The sequence below is a fragment of the Mandrillus leucophaeus genome, unplaced genomic scaffold (genome assembly GCF_000951045.1).
Source record: "Mandrillus leucophaeus isolate KB7577 unplaced genomic scaffold, Mleu.le_1.0 Scaffold327, whole genome shotgun sequence".
Classification (NCBI taxonomy): Eukaryota; Metazoa; Chordata; class Mammalia; order Primates; family Cercopithecidae; genus Mandrillus; species Mandrillus leucophaeus.
The window spans coordinates 2,724,698-2,737,490 of NW_012103443.1; the positions used below are offsets into that span (position 1 = coordinate 2,724,698).

Genomic DNA, 12,793 nt, shown 5'->3' on the forward strand with positions numbered 1-12,793 from the left:
TATTCTCCTGAAAGAATCTAATTATTCTGCTCTTTTGTTTTATAAAGTTTTGTTTAAGTGTTCTAAGTATTAAGAAATAACTAAAGATTTAAAAGTTTTAAAAGCCCTATGTTTCTAAACGATCCAGTAACCGGTTGTTGTTCTAGAATTCTGGAGTAACCAGTAACTACTCCTTAGACAATGGCTATGAAATTACCAGAAATCCCTTAAGTTCCAGATTCTTCAATACCAGAAAAAAATCCTAAAGTTGTGAAAGTAATAGCTCACATTTATTAAGCATTTTTTTTTTTTTTACTACATGCCTAGCAGTGAGCTTTGAATTTGCAACCCACTCTTATCCTATTTTACAAATGAGAAAACAGGCTCAAAGCCAACAAGCAATTGGCTTAAAATCCCATGCTAAGTAGCACAGACTGGACCAGAACTTAGATACAAACTTGATTTAAAAAGCATCTGATCTTAACCATTACTCAGTTCCTATCGTTCTGGAACCAGATACTAGAAAAATGTGCCGTCTTCCTATCTACCCCATCTTGATGGTAAGACTAAGAAGAATAAAGGAAAGCTAGGAAGTAATTGAAAAAATTGTTAACTTGCTTAAAATAGTTTTCTGTTTTCTCTTTCCTCCATGTGTACCTAAAGCAGCCCAAGGTCACTGATGTTGACCTCAGAAACCCTGAATTTATGTTTTATTCTCATTGTTCAGATTCTTCTTTCGTGATATTTAGGCATTCCTGCACCTGAGGAGAAGCTTTGCTCTGTTGCTCCTTTGTTTGAGGAGCTATAATACCAATGAAGTAAGCAACACCTAATTTCCTGATTTTGTTTCCCTCACACAAACCTGTTACTAGGTTAAAAATTTGGGTGTAGGTATAGGTGGGGAGAGTGGATGTGGGTGGGGAGGAGGGCCATTGACCCGGTATGTAGGCTCATATTTATGAAAAGTCTCATGCAGTTGTTGTTAATTTTATCTCTAAGTCAGGGCATATATTTGGTCATTGTAACTGTGTGTTTATAGCATTCATCTTTTAAAAAGTAAGTTACCAAGACCAGCTTGGCTGGGGAGACCCTAACCCAGCAGCACTAGAGGAATTAAAGACACACACACAGAAATATAGAGGTGTGAAGTGGGAAATCAAGGATCTCACAGCCTTCAGAGCTGACAGCCCCGAACAGAGATTTACCCACATGTTTATTAACAGTAAGCCAGTCATTAGCATAGTTTCTTTAGACTTTAGATTAACTAAAAGTATCCCTTATGGGAAACGAAGGGATGGGCCGAAATAAAGGGATGAGTTGGGCTAGTTATCTGCAGCAGGAGCATGTCCTTAAGGCACAGACTTATGCTATTGTTTGTGGTTTAAGAACGCCTTTAAGCAGTTTTCCGCCCTGGGTGGGCCAGGTGTTCCTTGCCCTCATTCCCGTAAACCCACAACCTTCCAGCATGGGCGTCATGGCCATCATGAACATGTCACAGTACTGCAGAGATTTTGTTTATGACCAGTTTTGGGGCCAGTTTATGGCTAGATTTTAGGGGGTCTGTTCCCAACAAGATTTATCGTGTTATAACTTACATCCAGTAAAATTCAACAATTATAAGCATACAGTATGATGAGTTTTGACAAATTCACATGGTCAGGGTTTACATTAATTTTTTTGGATTTATTAAATTATAAATTACATATAATTTAAATACACTTATTTAAAGTGTATAGCTCCCTTGATGGCTTTAGTATATTTAGAGTAGTACAACCGTCACTACAATCAATTTTAGAGCATTTTCATCACCCCTGAAAGAAACCTCATATGCATTAGTAGTCACTCCCTATTTCTCCCTACCCCAAAACCTCCCAGCCCTAGGCAGCCACTAATCTGCTTTCTGTCTCTACAGATGTGCCCGTTCTGGACATTTCACATAGGTGGAGTCATACAATATGTGGTCTCTTTCAATTACGTTTTCTCACTTAGCTTAAGGTTTTTATGTTATACATGTTGTTGCATGTGTAAGTATTTCATCCCTTTTTATTGCTGAATAATAGTCCATTGTGTAGATGGAGTCTCGCTCTGTGACCCAGGTTGGAGTGCAGTGGCACCATCTCAGCTCATTGCAACCTCCACTTCCTGGGTTTAAGCGGTTCTCCTGTCGCAGCCTCCCGTGTAGCTGAGATTATAGGCACCCGCCAACAGAGCTGGCTAATTTTTGTGTTTTTAGTAGAGACAGGGTTTCACCATGTTGGCCAGGCTGGTCTTAAACTCCTGGCCTCAAATAATCCGCCCACCTTGTCCTCCCAAAGTGCTGGAATTACAGGCATGAGCCATTGCACCTGGCTGAATATTTAGTATATTTAATGTATTTTATCTGTAGTCTATCTTAGTAGGTAGACTATTTTCTATATATGTTCATCACTGTTTGGCTAATGGCATTAATTTTTAAGATGTAGATATTTAACCAAAACCTTGGTTTTCTTGTCCTCTTTTATGTTTTCTTTCAATATTTAGTAGGCTAGTAGTCAGAAACATGAAAGTAGCTTAATCTCATCTTGACTTCTGTGACAATCTGATCAAGGCCATCACAACTGGATTTACAGTTGTACTAAAATTATTATTTGGAGGCCGGGCACAGTGGCTCATGCCTTTGATCCCAACACTTTGGGAGGCCGAGGCAGGCGGATCACGAGGTCAGGAGATTGACACCATCCTAGCTAACATGGTGAAACCCTGTCTCTACTAAAAATACCAAAAAAAATTAGCCAGTCGTGGTCGTGGGTGCCTGTAGTCCCAGCTACTCGGGAGGCTGAGGCCGGAGAATGGAGTGAACCTGGGACACGGAGCTTGCAGTGAGCCAAGATCGCACCACCGCACTCCAGCCTGGGTGACACAGCAAGATTCCAACGGAAAAAAAAAAATATGTATATATATGTATATATATCATTTGGAATTCACCCCCTGGAATAGCTATTTCAAACTGTAGAAAATGCCTATAGAATTGTGTGTGTGTGTGTGTGTGTGTATATACACACACACACACACACACAGAATGAAGATGACTCAATATGATTTTACAAAGAGTTTTAATACTTTAGAAGCACAACAGGGTGGATTCTTTTTCTTTTCCTTAAAAACCGATGTTGATATATAACTATATTTATTTGACCTTAGAAGAGAAATGATACACTGACATTTTGAAATGTCATTGGAAAGTGCCAAAATTAAGTCACTGGTGACTATAACTTTTCAAGGACTTACGTTAGTGTTAACGTGATGACATTTGCTAATATATAAATCAACAAAGAGAGTAGTTTTACCTGACAGTTTAGGTCTTTGACCCAGAGGAGACTTATTTTAAAGTTCTATGCTACTTAAAAATGGTTATAAAAATCAGTTATAAGTGTGTTGACACTGTTGCAGCTGATGACTGCAGATGCACTTTTTACCCCTTGAACAGTATAAAATGAAATTGTTTAAAAAAATGGGAAAGCAAAAGTAGAAGTTGAATAATAGATGTGGTAGGGAGAAGGCGGATTCAAGAACTAGAGAAATGATCACTTGTGTTATGTCTCTCATGAAATGAAATGTAATTAATTTGTATTTGAGTTATGAGCTTCAGTTTGTATTAAATATATTTGTTTACCTATTGTTTTAGAATTCCCCCCAAAAATCTACATTTTTACTTACATTTCATTAAAACACCCAAAGAATGACTTGTTTACCTACATTTTTTGTTTGTTTGTTTTTTGGTATTGGTTAATTATTTCTCAATTCCCAGGATTCCTTCACCCAAACTGAGGTGATATAGGATAAATGATATATGTTTGGAGGGACAAAAGTCATTGAGGGGAAGAGTGACATCAGTATTACAACTGCTTCTGGCTGAACAGGTTTGCTCTTTAGTTTATAAAACTTGTTACCTACATTGGAGTCAGAGCTAAAATATAATTTTCAGTAGCTTTTGAAGTGTTTCATTTTAACAGCCTTATTGAGGTATAACTCATACATGATAAAATTGATCCATTTCATGTGTGCAGCTCAGTGATTTTTAGGATGTTCATAGAGTTGTGCTACCTGCACCACAATCTAATTTTAAAATGTTTTCATCATCCTACAAAGAAGCCCTGCACCCTTTAAGTCATTCCCCATTTCCACCCCTGAAACTTTTTTCCAAAGTGGCTTCAGCCTTTTCATCTGCACCAGCAGCGTATGAGGGTTTCAGTCCACCTCCTCACCCGTGGTTTATAGCCTTAAAGTGTCATAAATGTAACTGTAGGAAGGTCACGGAACCCAGCATGATTTAGACTTTTGACTCACCTCACAGATGACTAGATCAAGGCAAAATCAACCTGGAATCAACCATTTTTTCCCAAGATAAAGTCACAGGATTCTAGGCTCTTAAAATAAAGTGCTTCAGCACCAGACAATCTGGTAGTGATTGAGATTCAAATAAAAATGTGCTACTGTTGAACTCCTTTTATATTTCAAGTGAAAAGTCTATCTATGAATCTTTAAGGAGGTATATAGACAATGCTCAAATGGGGGTTATTAGGGAATGATTATTTTGGGGAAGGGAGCAAAGGCAACAGGAAACTGTCAACTGAAAATAAGATTAAATACTGGTAAATCACTTTGTATTTGGCAAAAATTAGTATAGTGCATATGTGTACATTTCAGAGATAGAAATATTCAGTGTTCTTAAAGGTCACACCTGCAGTTCTGACAGCCTATATCCAGAGCAGAAATTTTCAGCCAATGTAAAGAGGTGAAGAAACAAAGAATTGGCATTATTTGAGCAGAACTAAACACAATCGAAGGCATTGAAACTTAAAGCTTTATTGTGAATGAAATGTAGTCTTTCATCAATAGACTTTTTCGTTTCCTGAAGGAAGTGATTAGAACTTGCCAACTCTCCTTTCCCCTTTAACAAAACAGGTTCTGGCTTTAGGAGATACACTATCCTTTATGCTAATGATAATCTAATTTTGTTGAATAGTGATATCTTCTTAATGGTTAATATTATTTCATGCTCTTCTGTCTCCTCCAAGAGAGGTTCAAAATACATGTACTGTATTTAATTTTTAAGTTAAAGTTAAGAAAGATGCTTACAAGTTCAAGTTCAAATTAAATCTATGATACTTCTTTAAACCCTGTAGTATAACAAAACTGCCCCTAAATTAGTGTTCTTCAAATGATCTCTCAAAATGGTTTCTAATTTTGAGTTTTATAAGGTGTCTGGTCACTCAGAGTCCTGGTTTGCTAACACTCTGGTTAAAGGAGATTCCAAATTCTCAAAGAGTTTACTAGAATATAGTACAATATCTGTATTTCCTAGAAACACATTTTCATACAGTTGTATGAATAAGACTCCAAAACGTTGAATATATGCATGGATCGTAAGTCTAAATAACATAGTGCCTTCTGATACTTACAGATCTTGTTTTATTTATTTGTTTACTTATTTATTTAGAGATGGAGCCTTGCTCTGTCACCTAGGCTGGAGTGCAGTAGCGTGATCTCGGCTCACTGCAAGCTCTGCCTCCTGGGTTCAAGCGATTCTCCACCCTCAGCCTCCCGAGAAGCTGGGAATACAGGTGCGTGCCACCTTGCCCAGATAACTTTTGTATTTTTTAGTAGAGATGGGGTTTCGCCATGTTGGCCAGGCTGGTCTTGAACTTCTGACCTCAGGTGATCCACCCACTTCGGCCTCCCAGAGTGCTGAGATTACAGGCGTGAGCCACCCCACCTGGCCTTTTTTTTTTTGAAAAAATATTCCACCACTTAGATAATATAAATGATTTATTCTACAATATGTAGAAACAATTATTTCTTGGGGTTATAAACACAGACTTCTTGAAACTCATTCTTCTTCAATTTACATGGAAAGTATCATTTTTCTAATCTTGTTTTGCTATGTGAGCCCTGTAAGAACTGCCCTCTACAACTCCACCAAACCTATCAGGCCTATCCTGATTACACATGTATGTTCATGTTGTTCCTCTTGCCTTGGCTGCCCTTATATGAATCTCTTCATTGTTCTTTAGAACTAACCTACTTTATGAGGCCCTTCCACTCCTGCTCCCACCTTGAGTGCTTTCATTTCCTTTGACTCCTAAACATTTAATATCCATCCACTTGTTTGGCACCCAGTCGTGTACGTACTCTCTTGTGCACATACCTTCCCACATAGAGACACTTTCCCATGTACACATATCTTACCTTCCTAAGTGAGTTAAAAGAGCTTCTGAGGTCAGGGACCACACCTTCTATGTCTTCTGGTCTCCCTTAGTAACTAGTGCAATATAACGTAAATGTAAATGATCAAGAACATTTTGAATAAAGACCACTGTCTTCTTCTTCTATTTTTTTTTCTTTTTGAGATAGCGTCTTGATCTGTTGCCCAGGGTGGAGAACAGTGGCATGATCATGGCTCACTGCAGCCTTGACCTCCTCCGCTCAAGCTATCTTCTTGCCTCAGCCTCCCAAGTAGCTGGGACCACAGGTGCATGCCACCACACCCAGCTAATTTTTAAGACCACTTTTATCTGGCTGCATTTCTGTAAACATTAGGATAAATAGGCTTAGTGGAAATTTTAGTTAATTTGGAATTTTTATTAAAAAGAATGCCAGATAAGGGAATTTATCATATTAGATCATAAAATATGAAGAAGGGACGATAATAGGAAGAAATTTTCTTAAAAACAGATACGGCACATCTGTATTTCTTATATTCTATGGTCATCAACAATATTCCTCAGCTTTACCTTTGTCCCAAATGGGACCAAATGGGGTATAGAGGGTTAAAATAATCAACTTGAAATTACTGCATTATATTTATCCAAGTAAATATATTGTGCAAGTAAAGAAATGAGTATCAATAACTTAACAAAATAATTTACTGGGTTAGCTCACAAACGTGGAAGGCTGGAGAAACCAGGCTTCGGTATCTCTGGGAGGTCAAGGTAGTAGAACTGACAGAGGTCTCTTCAGTTCACTTTCATGGGGATCCGTAATCTCTGCAGATTTTCCTTTCCTTTCCTTATAGCATTTCACTCAAGATTCAGGCATTTCAATCAAGATTCAGAGTCCTGAAAGCCTACTGGCTTCTCTTGGGTTATCTGCCCTTTATTGCTCAAGGTCGAGGAAACTTAATTAACAGTCCCACAAGCCCTCTAGCCGTAGGGCAGATCTATATCCTCAAAAAGGAAGTTGAGCACCATTACCAAAAAGGAGAAAAGAAGACTAGCCTATTTATAAAATCACCTTACCCAGTACAGAATATCAGAAAAACAGCTGGTGAGAGGCACCTAGGGAATAGAGGAAGCCATGGGAGGAGGGTGCTAGAGTGACAGAATACAGGAAATCACTAAATGGTAGTTTTCACTGTGTTCTATTGAGACTACATGTATCTTAAACTCTGAGATGATGACAGATCAGAAGCTGTTAGTCATCGCTATAAAAACTTGCCTTTCTAGTCAGAGTTGATGTGCATGGGAACTTTGTATTTCCAAGGTTTGCTCTCTTAAATATTTACTGTGAGAATTTCTTTGGCTCTTGTCCTACATCCTGAAATGTCACCAAAGGCAAGGCATGGCAATGCAAGGTAGGGCAGAGGTATGTGGTGTAGAAAGGCATTTTGTCTACTTAGGTTTGAAAACTGGTAAGGGAGATAATTCTCTTCATCCTCCCCCATTACCCGCAACCTCTCAGGAATACTGGCTTTATTCATGATTGTGGTGCTTTGTCTCTGTAAATGTGTACTTTTCCTGAAGTGCTGTGATTGGAGCATTTGAATGAAGGACAATCTCATATGCATTTGTCTTCACACAACCTCTTAGAATCTTCAGGTGTTTGGCTATTTCTATCATATCTTATCTAGTTTGAGGAGTTCAGACAATATTTTCTTTAAAGAGGATTCTGAACAGAAATTGTAAAGTACTAAATCGTCATTAAAAAGACCAGAATTGCATTGTTTAGTTTTACAATAGAGTAGGTAAGAGAGTTTATGGAGAGCGTAAATGTCCAGTGGAGGAACATATTTGATTACTACAAAAGTTTCTGATTTGGAAGTTTGGATAATTCTGTTAACACAATCATGTGGTTTGAGTGTCTGGATTTTATACCTACAGTTTTGTTCACTACTTGTAACATCTTTCTGTTTTTGGTTATTAAATGTTGAAAGTTAATTTGTTTAAAGACTTATGGCACATGGTGACATGAGTTCTGCGCATTGCTCTGAAATCAAAGTGAAGAAATAAATCCACAGAAGCCCAGGCAAATGATGGGTATAGCTATGACTCTCTAAAGGTAGCCAAATGCCTTGTCATCTAATTAGGCTGCGTGTGAATGGATACTTGATATTCCTACTGTCTTCAGACATTATCTGTTGAAACCACAGCCAAGTGCATGGTTTGGCAGAATCTGTGGGCAAAGACTCTGTTGCACCTGACTGTAAACCTGGCATAGTGAAGAGACATGGAAGGTGCAGGTTAAGTGGGAGGCCCTGCTGGGGACTTGAAGGTTAGGCCTTGGATCTCCAAATCCATTGCCATGTAAGCTGTTTAGAAAAAGAAGAAAATTTTTTCTTTTCTTTTCTTGCCTTTTGTTGTTGTTGTTGTTGAGACAGGGTCTCACTGTGTCCCCCAGGCTGGAGTGCAGTGGTGCAATTACTGCTCACTGTAACCTCAAACTCCTGGACTCAAGCCATCCTCCCACCTCAGCCTTTTGAGCAGCTGAGACTACAGCTGCACCACCACGCCAGGCTAATTTTTGTATTTTTTTGGTAGAGATAGGGTTTCACTGTGTTGCCCAGGCTGGTCTCAAACTCCTGTCCTTAAGCCATCTGCCTGCCTTGACCTCTCGAAGTTCTGGGATTACAGGCATGAGCCACTGTGCCCAGCCCAAATTTTTAAATAAAGTAAACACCATTTGGGTACCAACACTAGTAGAAATCAAAAACAAAAATAGACCAATTTTGCCTATGAATTAAAAAATCCCTCTCCCAAAATAGACTAACATAGTCAAAATAATGCATGAACCAGGGAAATTTAATCCAATAATTCATGGATGCTTCAGTAGTAGAAAACATATAGTTTACCATATTAAAAGTTATAAAGGGAAAATTGTATGACTGTCTTCCTATACACTGGAAACACATTTGATAAAATATAATAACGATTACTTATAATAACACTCAAAAATATAAAAATGCAAATTACTTTCTTAACTTTATAAAAGAAATCCAACTAGGCACCAGAGACAACATCATGGTATTTGAGGGCATTCCCACTAAAGTTAGGAATTAGAAAAAAATGTATACTTTTGTAAATTGATATTATTCTGTATGTACTGTTCAATGCAAAGACAAAAGAAAGAAATTAGGAACCAGGCACGGTGGCTCACGCCTGTAATCCCAGCACTTTGGGATGCTGAGGCAGATGGATCACCTGAGGTCAGGGGTTCAAGACCAGCCTGGCCAACATGGTGAAACCCCATCTCTACTAAAAATACAAAAAATTAGCTGGGCATGGTGGTGGGTGCCTGTAATCCCAGCTATTCAGGAGGCTGAGGCAGGAGAATTGCTTGAACCTAGGAGGTGGAGGTTGCATTGAGCCAAGATCGTGCCATTGCACTCCAGCCTGGGCAACAAGAGCAAAACTCCGTCTAAAAAAAAAAAAAGAAAGAAGGAAATGTGAAGTATAAAAATTTAAGACATATAAGGAGATAAAAATTGTAACTGTAGGTGACTATATGACTGTATTGCATTGTGTATTGTATATTCAGAAAATCATCTGAAAATCCACCACAAACAGGATAATTTTGTAAGGAAGTGGAGTGTAAAATTAACATACAGACATCAACAGCTTTTAAACATACAAACAGAAGACAAATAAATGACCCCATTACCATATTAGCAGCAAGGATAAAATCTATAAAAATACAGTACAATGAACTATTGAGGAACACTAAGAACATAGATGGAGACTTGAACAATGCAAAACATATTATGTTCTTAGAATGAGTTGACATCGTAAAAGGTCAATTCTCCTTATATCAATTTTTACATTTAACTCAGTCCTAATGAAAGCATCATCTGATTTCTTTTTGAACCAGACAGGCTGATTCTGAAGTTCATATAGAATAGAAAACGTGAATAGCTACAAAATATTGCAAAAGGAGTGTAATTATAAAGACAGAAAAAGCCCCATTAGAGAGTAACATATGGTAAAAGAACTTTTATAAAAAAGATTCTGTGATAAAACAAATGTGGTAATGATGTATGAATACACAGACCAATGGAACAGAATAGAATATCCAAATACACCTAAGAATTAGGAATTTCAGCTGACTTTTCATCTCCAAAATGATACACCACATTTATACTATAAGAAATGCAAGTTGAGTGAGCTGAGATCACTCCACTGCACTCCAGCCTGGGTGACAGACCGAGACTCCATCTCAAAAAAAACAAAAAAAAGAAGAAGAAATGCAAGTTGAAACTATGATGAAATGCTATTTTAAAACCAAGAAATTTGCAAAAATCCAAAAGTTTCACAACACATTCAAAATCCTGGAGACAATATGAATTAGTTCAATGCTCTTGAACTTAATTTGGTAGTATCTGGCCTCAATGATCCTCCCACCTCAGCCTTTTTCAATACTTTCTGAAATTACAATTATAAATGTATATTCCCTTTGACTCAGCAATTCCTCTTTTGGATTTTATCCAACAGATATGTGTATAAGCAAAAAGGTATATGAATATGTAAGGTTTTTCACTGCACATTGTTTTTCATTGAAGCCATAGGGACTGGTCAAACAAACTTAAGATAAAGATCCATGCTGGATTATAGTACAGAAGTAAGAAATGAATAAAGAAGGTCAGTATGCATTGATGTGGAAGATCTTCAAGATATTTGTCAAGTGAAAGAGAACACATACCAATGTATATAATAGGCTCTTTTTTGTGTAAAAAATAGAGGAAATCTATATTTGAGTTTGCCAGTGTATGCATAAAGAAATCTTAGAAGGATATACAAGAAACAAGATGCACTGGTTACCTGTGGAGGAGATAAGGCTTAGGTGGGAAATAGGTAGATAGGGGACTGTTCATCTTTTGTCTTTTTTTCATTTTGAACCATGCAAGTGTTTTTGCTATTGAATAAGTAAATAAATAAGCAAGCATACAGCCATATGGTATAAGTACATCCTATGTACTTATAAAAATGACTAAGGATGCTGTCTATGTATTGATAGGGAAAAATCTCTCAGGATATTAAGTGGACAAAGGAAGGTGGGGAATGTAATGTATAATATACTACTTTTTAATGAAAAAGACATTGAGAATATTTGCTTGGTTTTGCTTATACATGCATAAAGAAACTGGAAAAATACTCCAGTCAGTGGTCATTGTGATGTGCTGCCAGTTCCCCTCCAGGCCCCCTTCAGGAATGACAGAGCCCTTGCCCCAACTGCCGAGAATGCTGTCAGCTCTTATGGGGATAGATTGCCTCCTCTGAAGGAAGCCACCTCACCTCTGATCACCACCCATTCTTGGGTAGCCACATCCAGTGCATGATCAACATGGAAGTATGGATGGGAAGCTCCCAGCACCCAGCTCAGCACAGCTCTGAAGGGTCATCCCAACTTTAGAAATCCCCTTCTTTATAACTGGAAAGTTATCTGCAGCTGATCTGCTCCCTTTGCCATCTATGCCCTTCCATAGGCATCAACTAGAGAGCATTCCTAATCAGTCTCCTTCTTGCTAGGAATCTACTTCCTAGGGAACTCAAGAAACTAAAAACTAAGAAACTAACAGCAGTGGCTCTCTGTGGTTGAGCAGGGTGGGAACCTGGTGAAGGTAGACAAGGTTGAGAAGGCTATATTTCACTTTACACCTTTTTATAATTAAAAAAAATTGTACCATGTATATGCATCATTTATTCAAATAATAAATGCAAATGTATTTGTTAACTTGTTATGTCAGTGATATTTTATGCTTTTCCATGCGTGTCTTTGGAGAACCTTTTTTATTTTTTACTTTCGGAGGAGATATTTTAACCCTAAGTGCTGTGTCCTACCATACTCTAAATAAGCTTTTCTTTTCTCTTTGTTTTTGTTTAGGACCTGCAGAGAAACGTCTCCTGAATTTGTCTTACAATGGAACTTAAAAAGTCACCTGACGGTGGATGGGGCTGGGTGATTGTGTTTGTCTCCTTCTTTACTCAGTTTTTGTGTTACGGATCCCCGCTAGCTGTTGGAGTCCTGTACATAGAATGGCTGGATGCCTTTGGTGAAGGGAAAGGAAAAACAGCCTGGGTTGGATCCCTGGCAAGTGGAGTTGGCTTGCTTGCAAGTAAGTGGATAAATTTATGCCTCTCTTTACTCTTTAATCATTTAATTACGCTTACTACATCGTGAACATTATGCAAGGCAGAGAGGGCTTTCTTTTCAAAGTATAACATATCTTTTCCCACCTTCATTAAAATGATTGTACTTTCACTGTAATAAATCTGTGTGAAAATGCAGGCACTCCCTAAGATGTTAAATCATCCATCCATTCATTCATTTCTTTATTCATTTATTTTCTATGATGTGCCAGGCAGTGAACTAGATGCTACAAATGAAAAGATGAACAGCAAACACATGGTTCCTGCCCTTAAGAGGCTCACAGTCTTGTAAGACACACATGTATGAGTAAGAATGAGTCAGGGAGATGAAGGTAGTGATCCAGGTACATTCAAAGTATGTTCAAGGTACACTGGTAAGGACCAAAGGACCAAATGGCTCTCGGCAGCCTTCTAAG

The 12,793-nt window shown here is 38.0% G+C and overlaps 1 protein-coding gene across 1 annotated transcript in view; it reads left to right on the top strand.

Annotated features, from left to right (window-relative positions):
• Positions 1-12,793, top strand: part of SLC16A9 (solute carrier family 16, member 9) — a 65,778-nt gene that overhangs the window by 14,866 nt on the left and 38,119 nt on the right. Inside the window, exon 2 of the mRNA XM_011988329.1 lies at positions 12,112-12,343. Coding sequence (XP_011843719.1) covers positions 12,148-12,343 — 196 coding nt within the window. The 5' untranslated portion in view covers positions 12,112-12,147. The remainder of the gene's footprint in view (positions 1-12,111; positions 12,344-12,793) is intronic.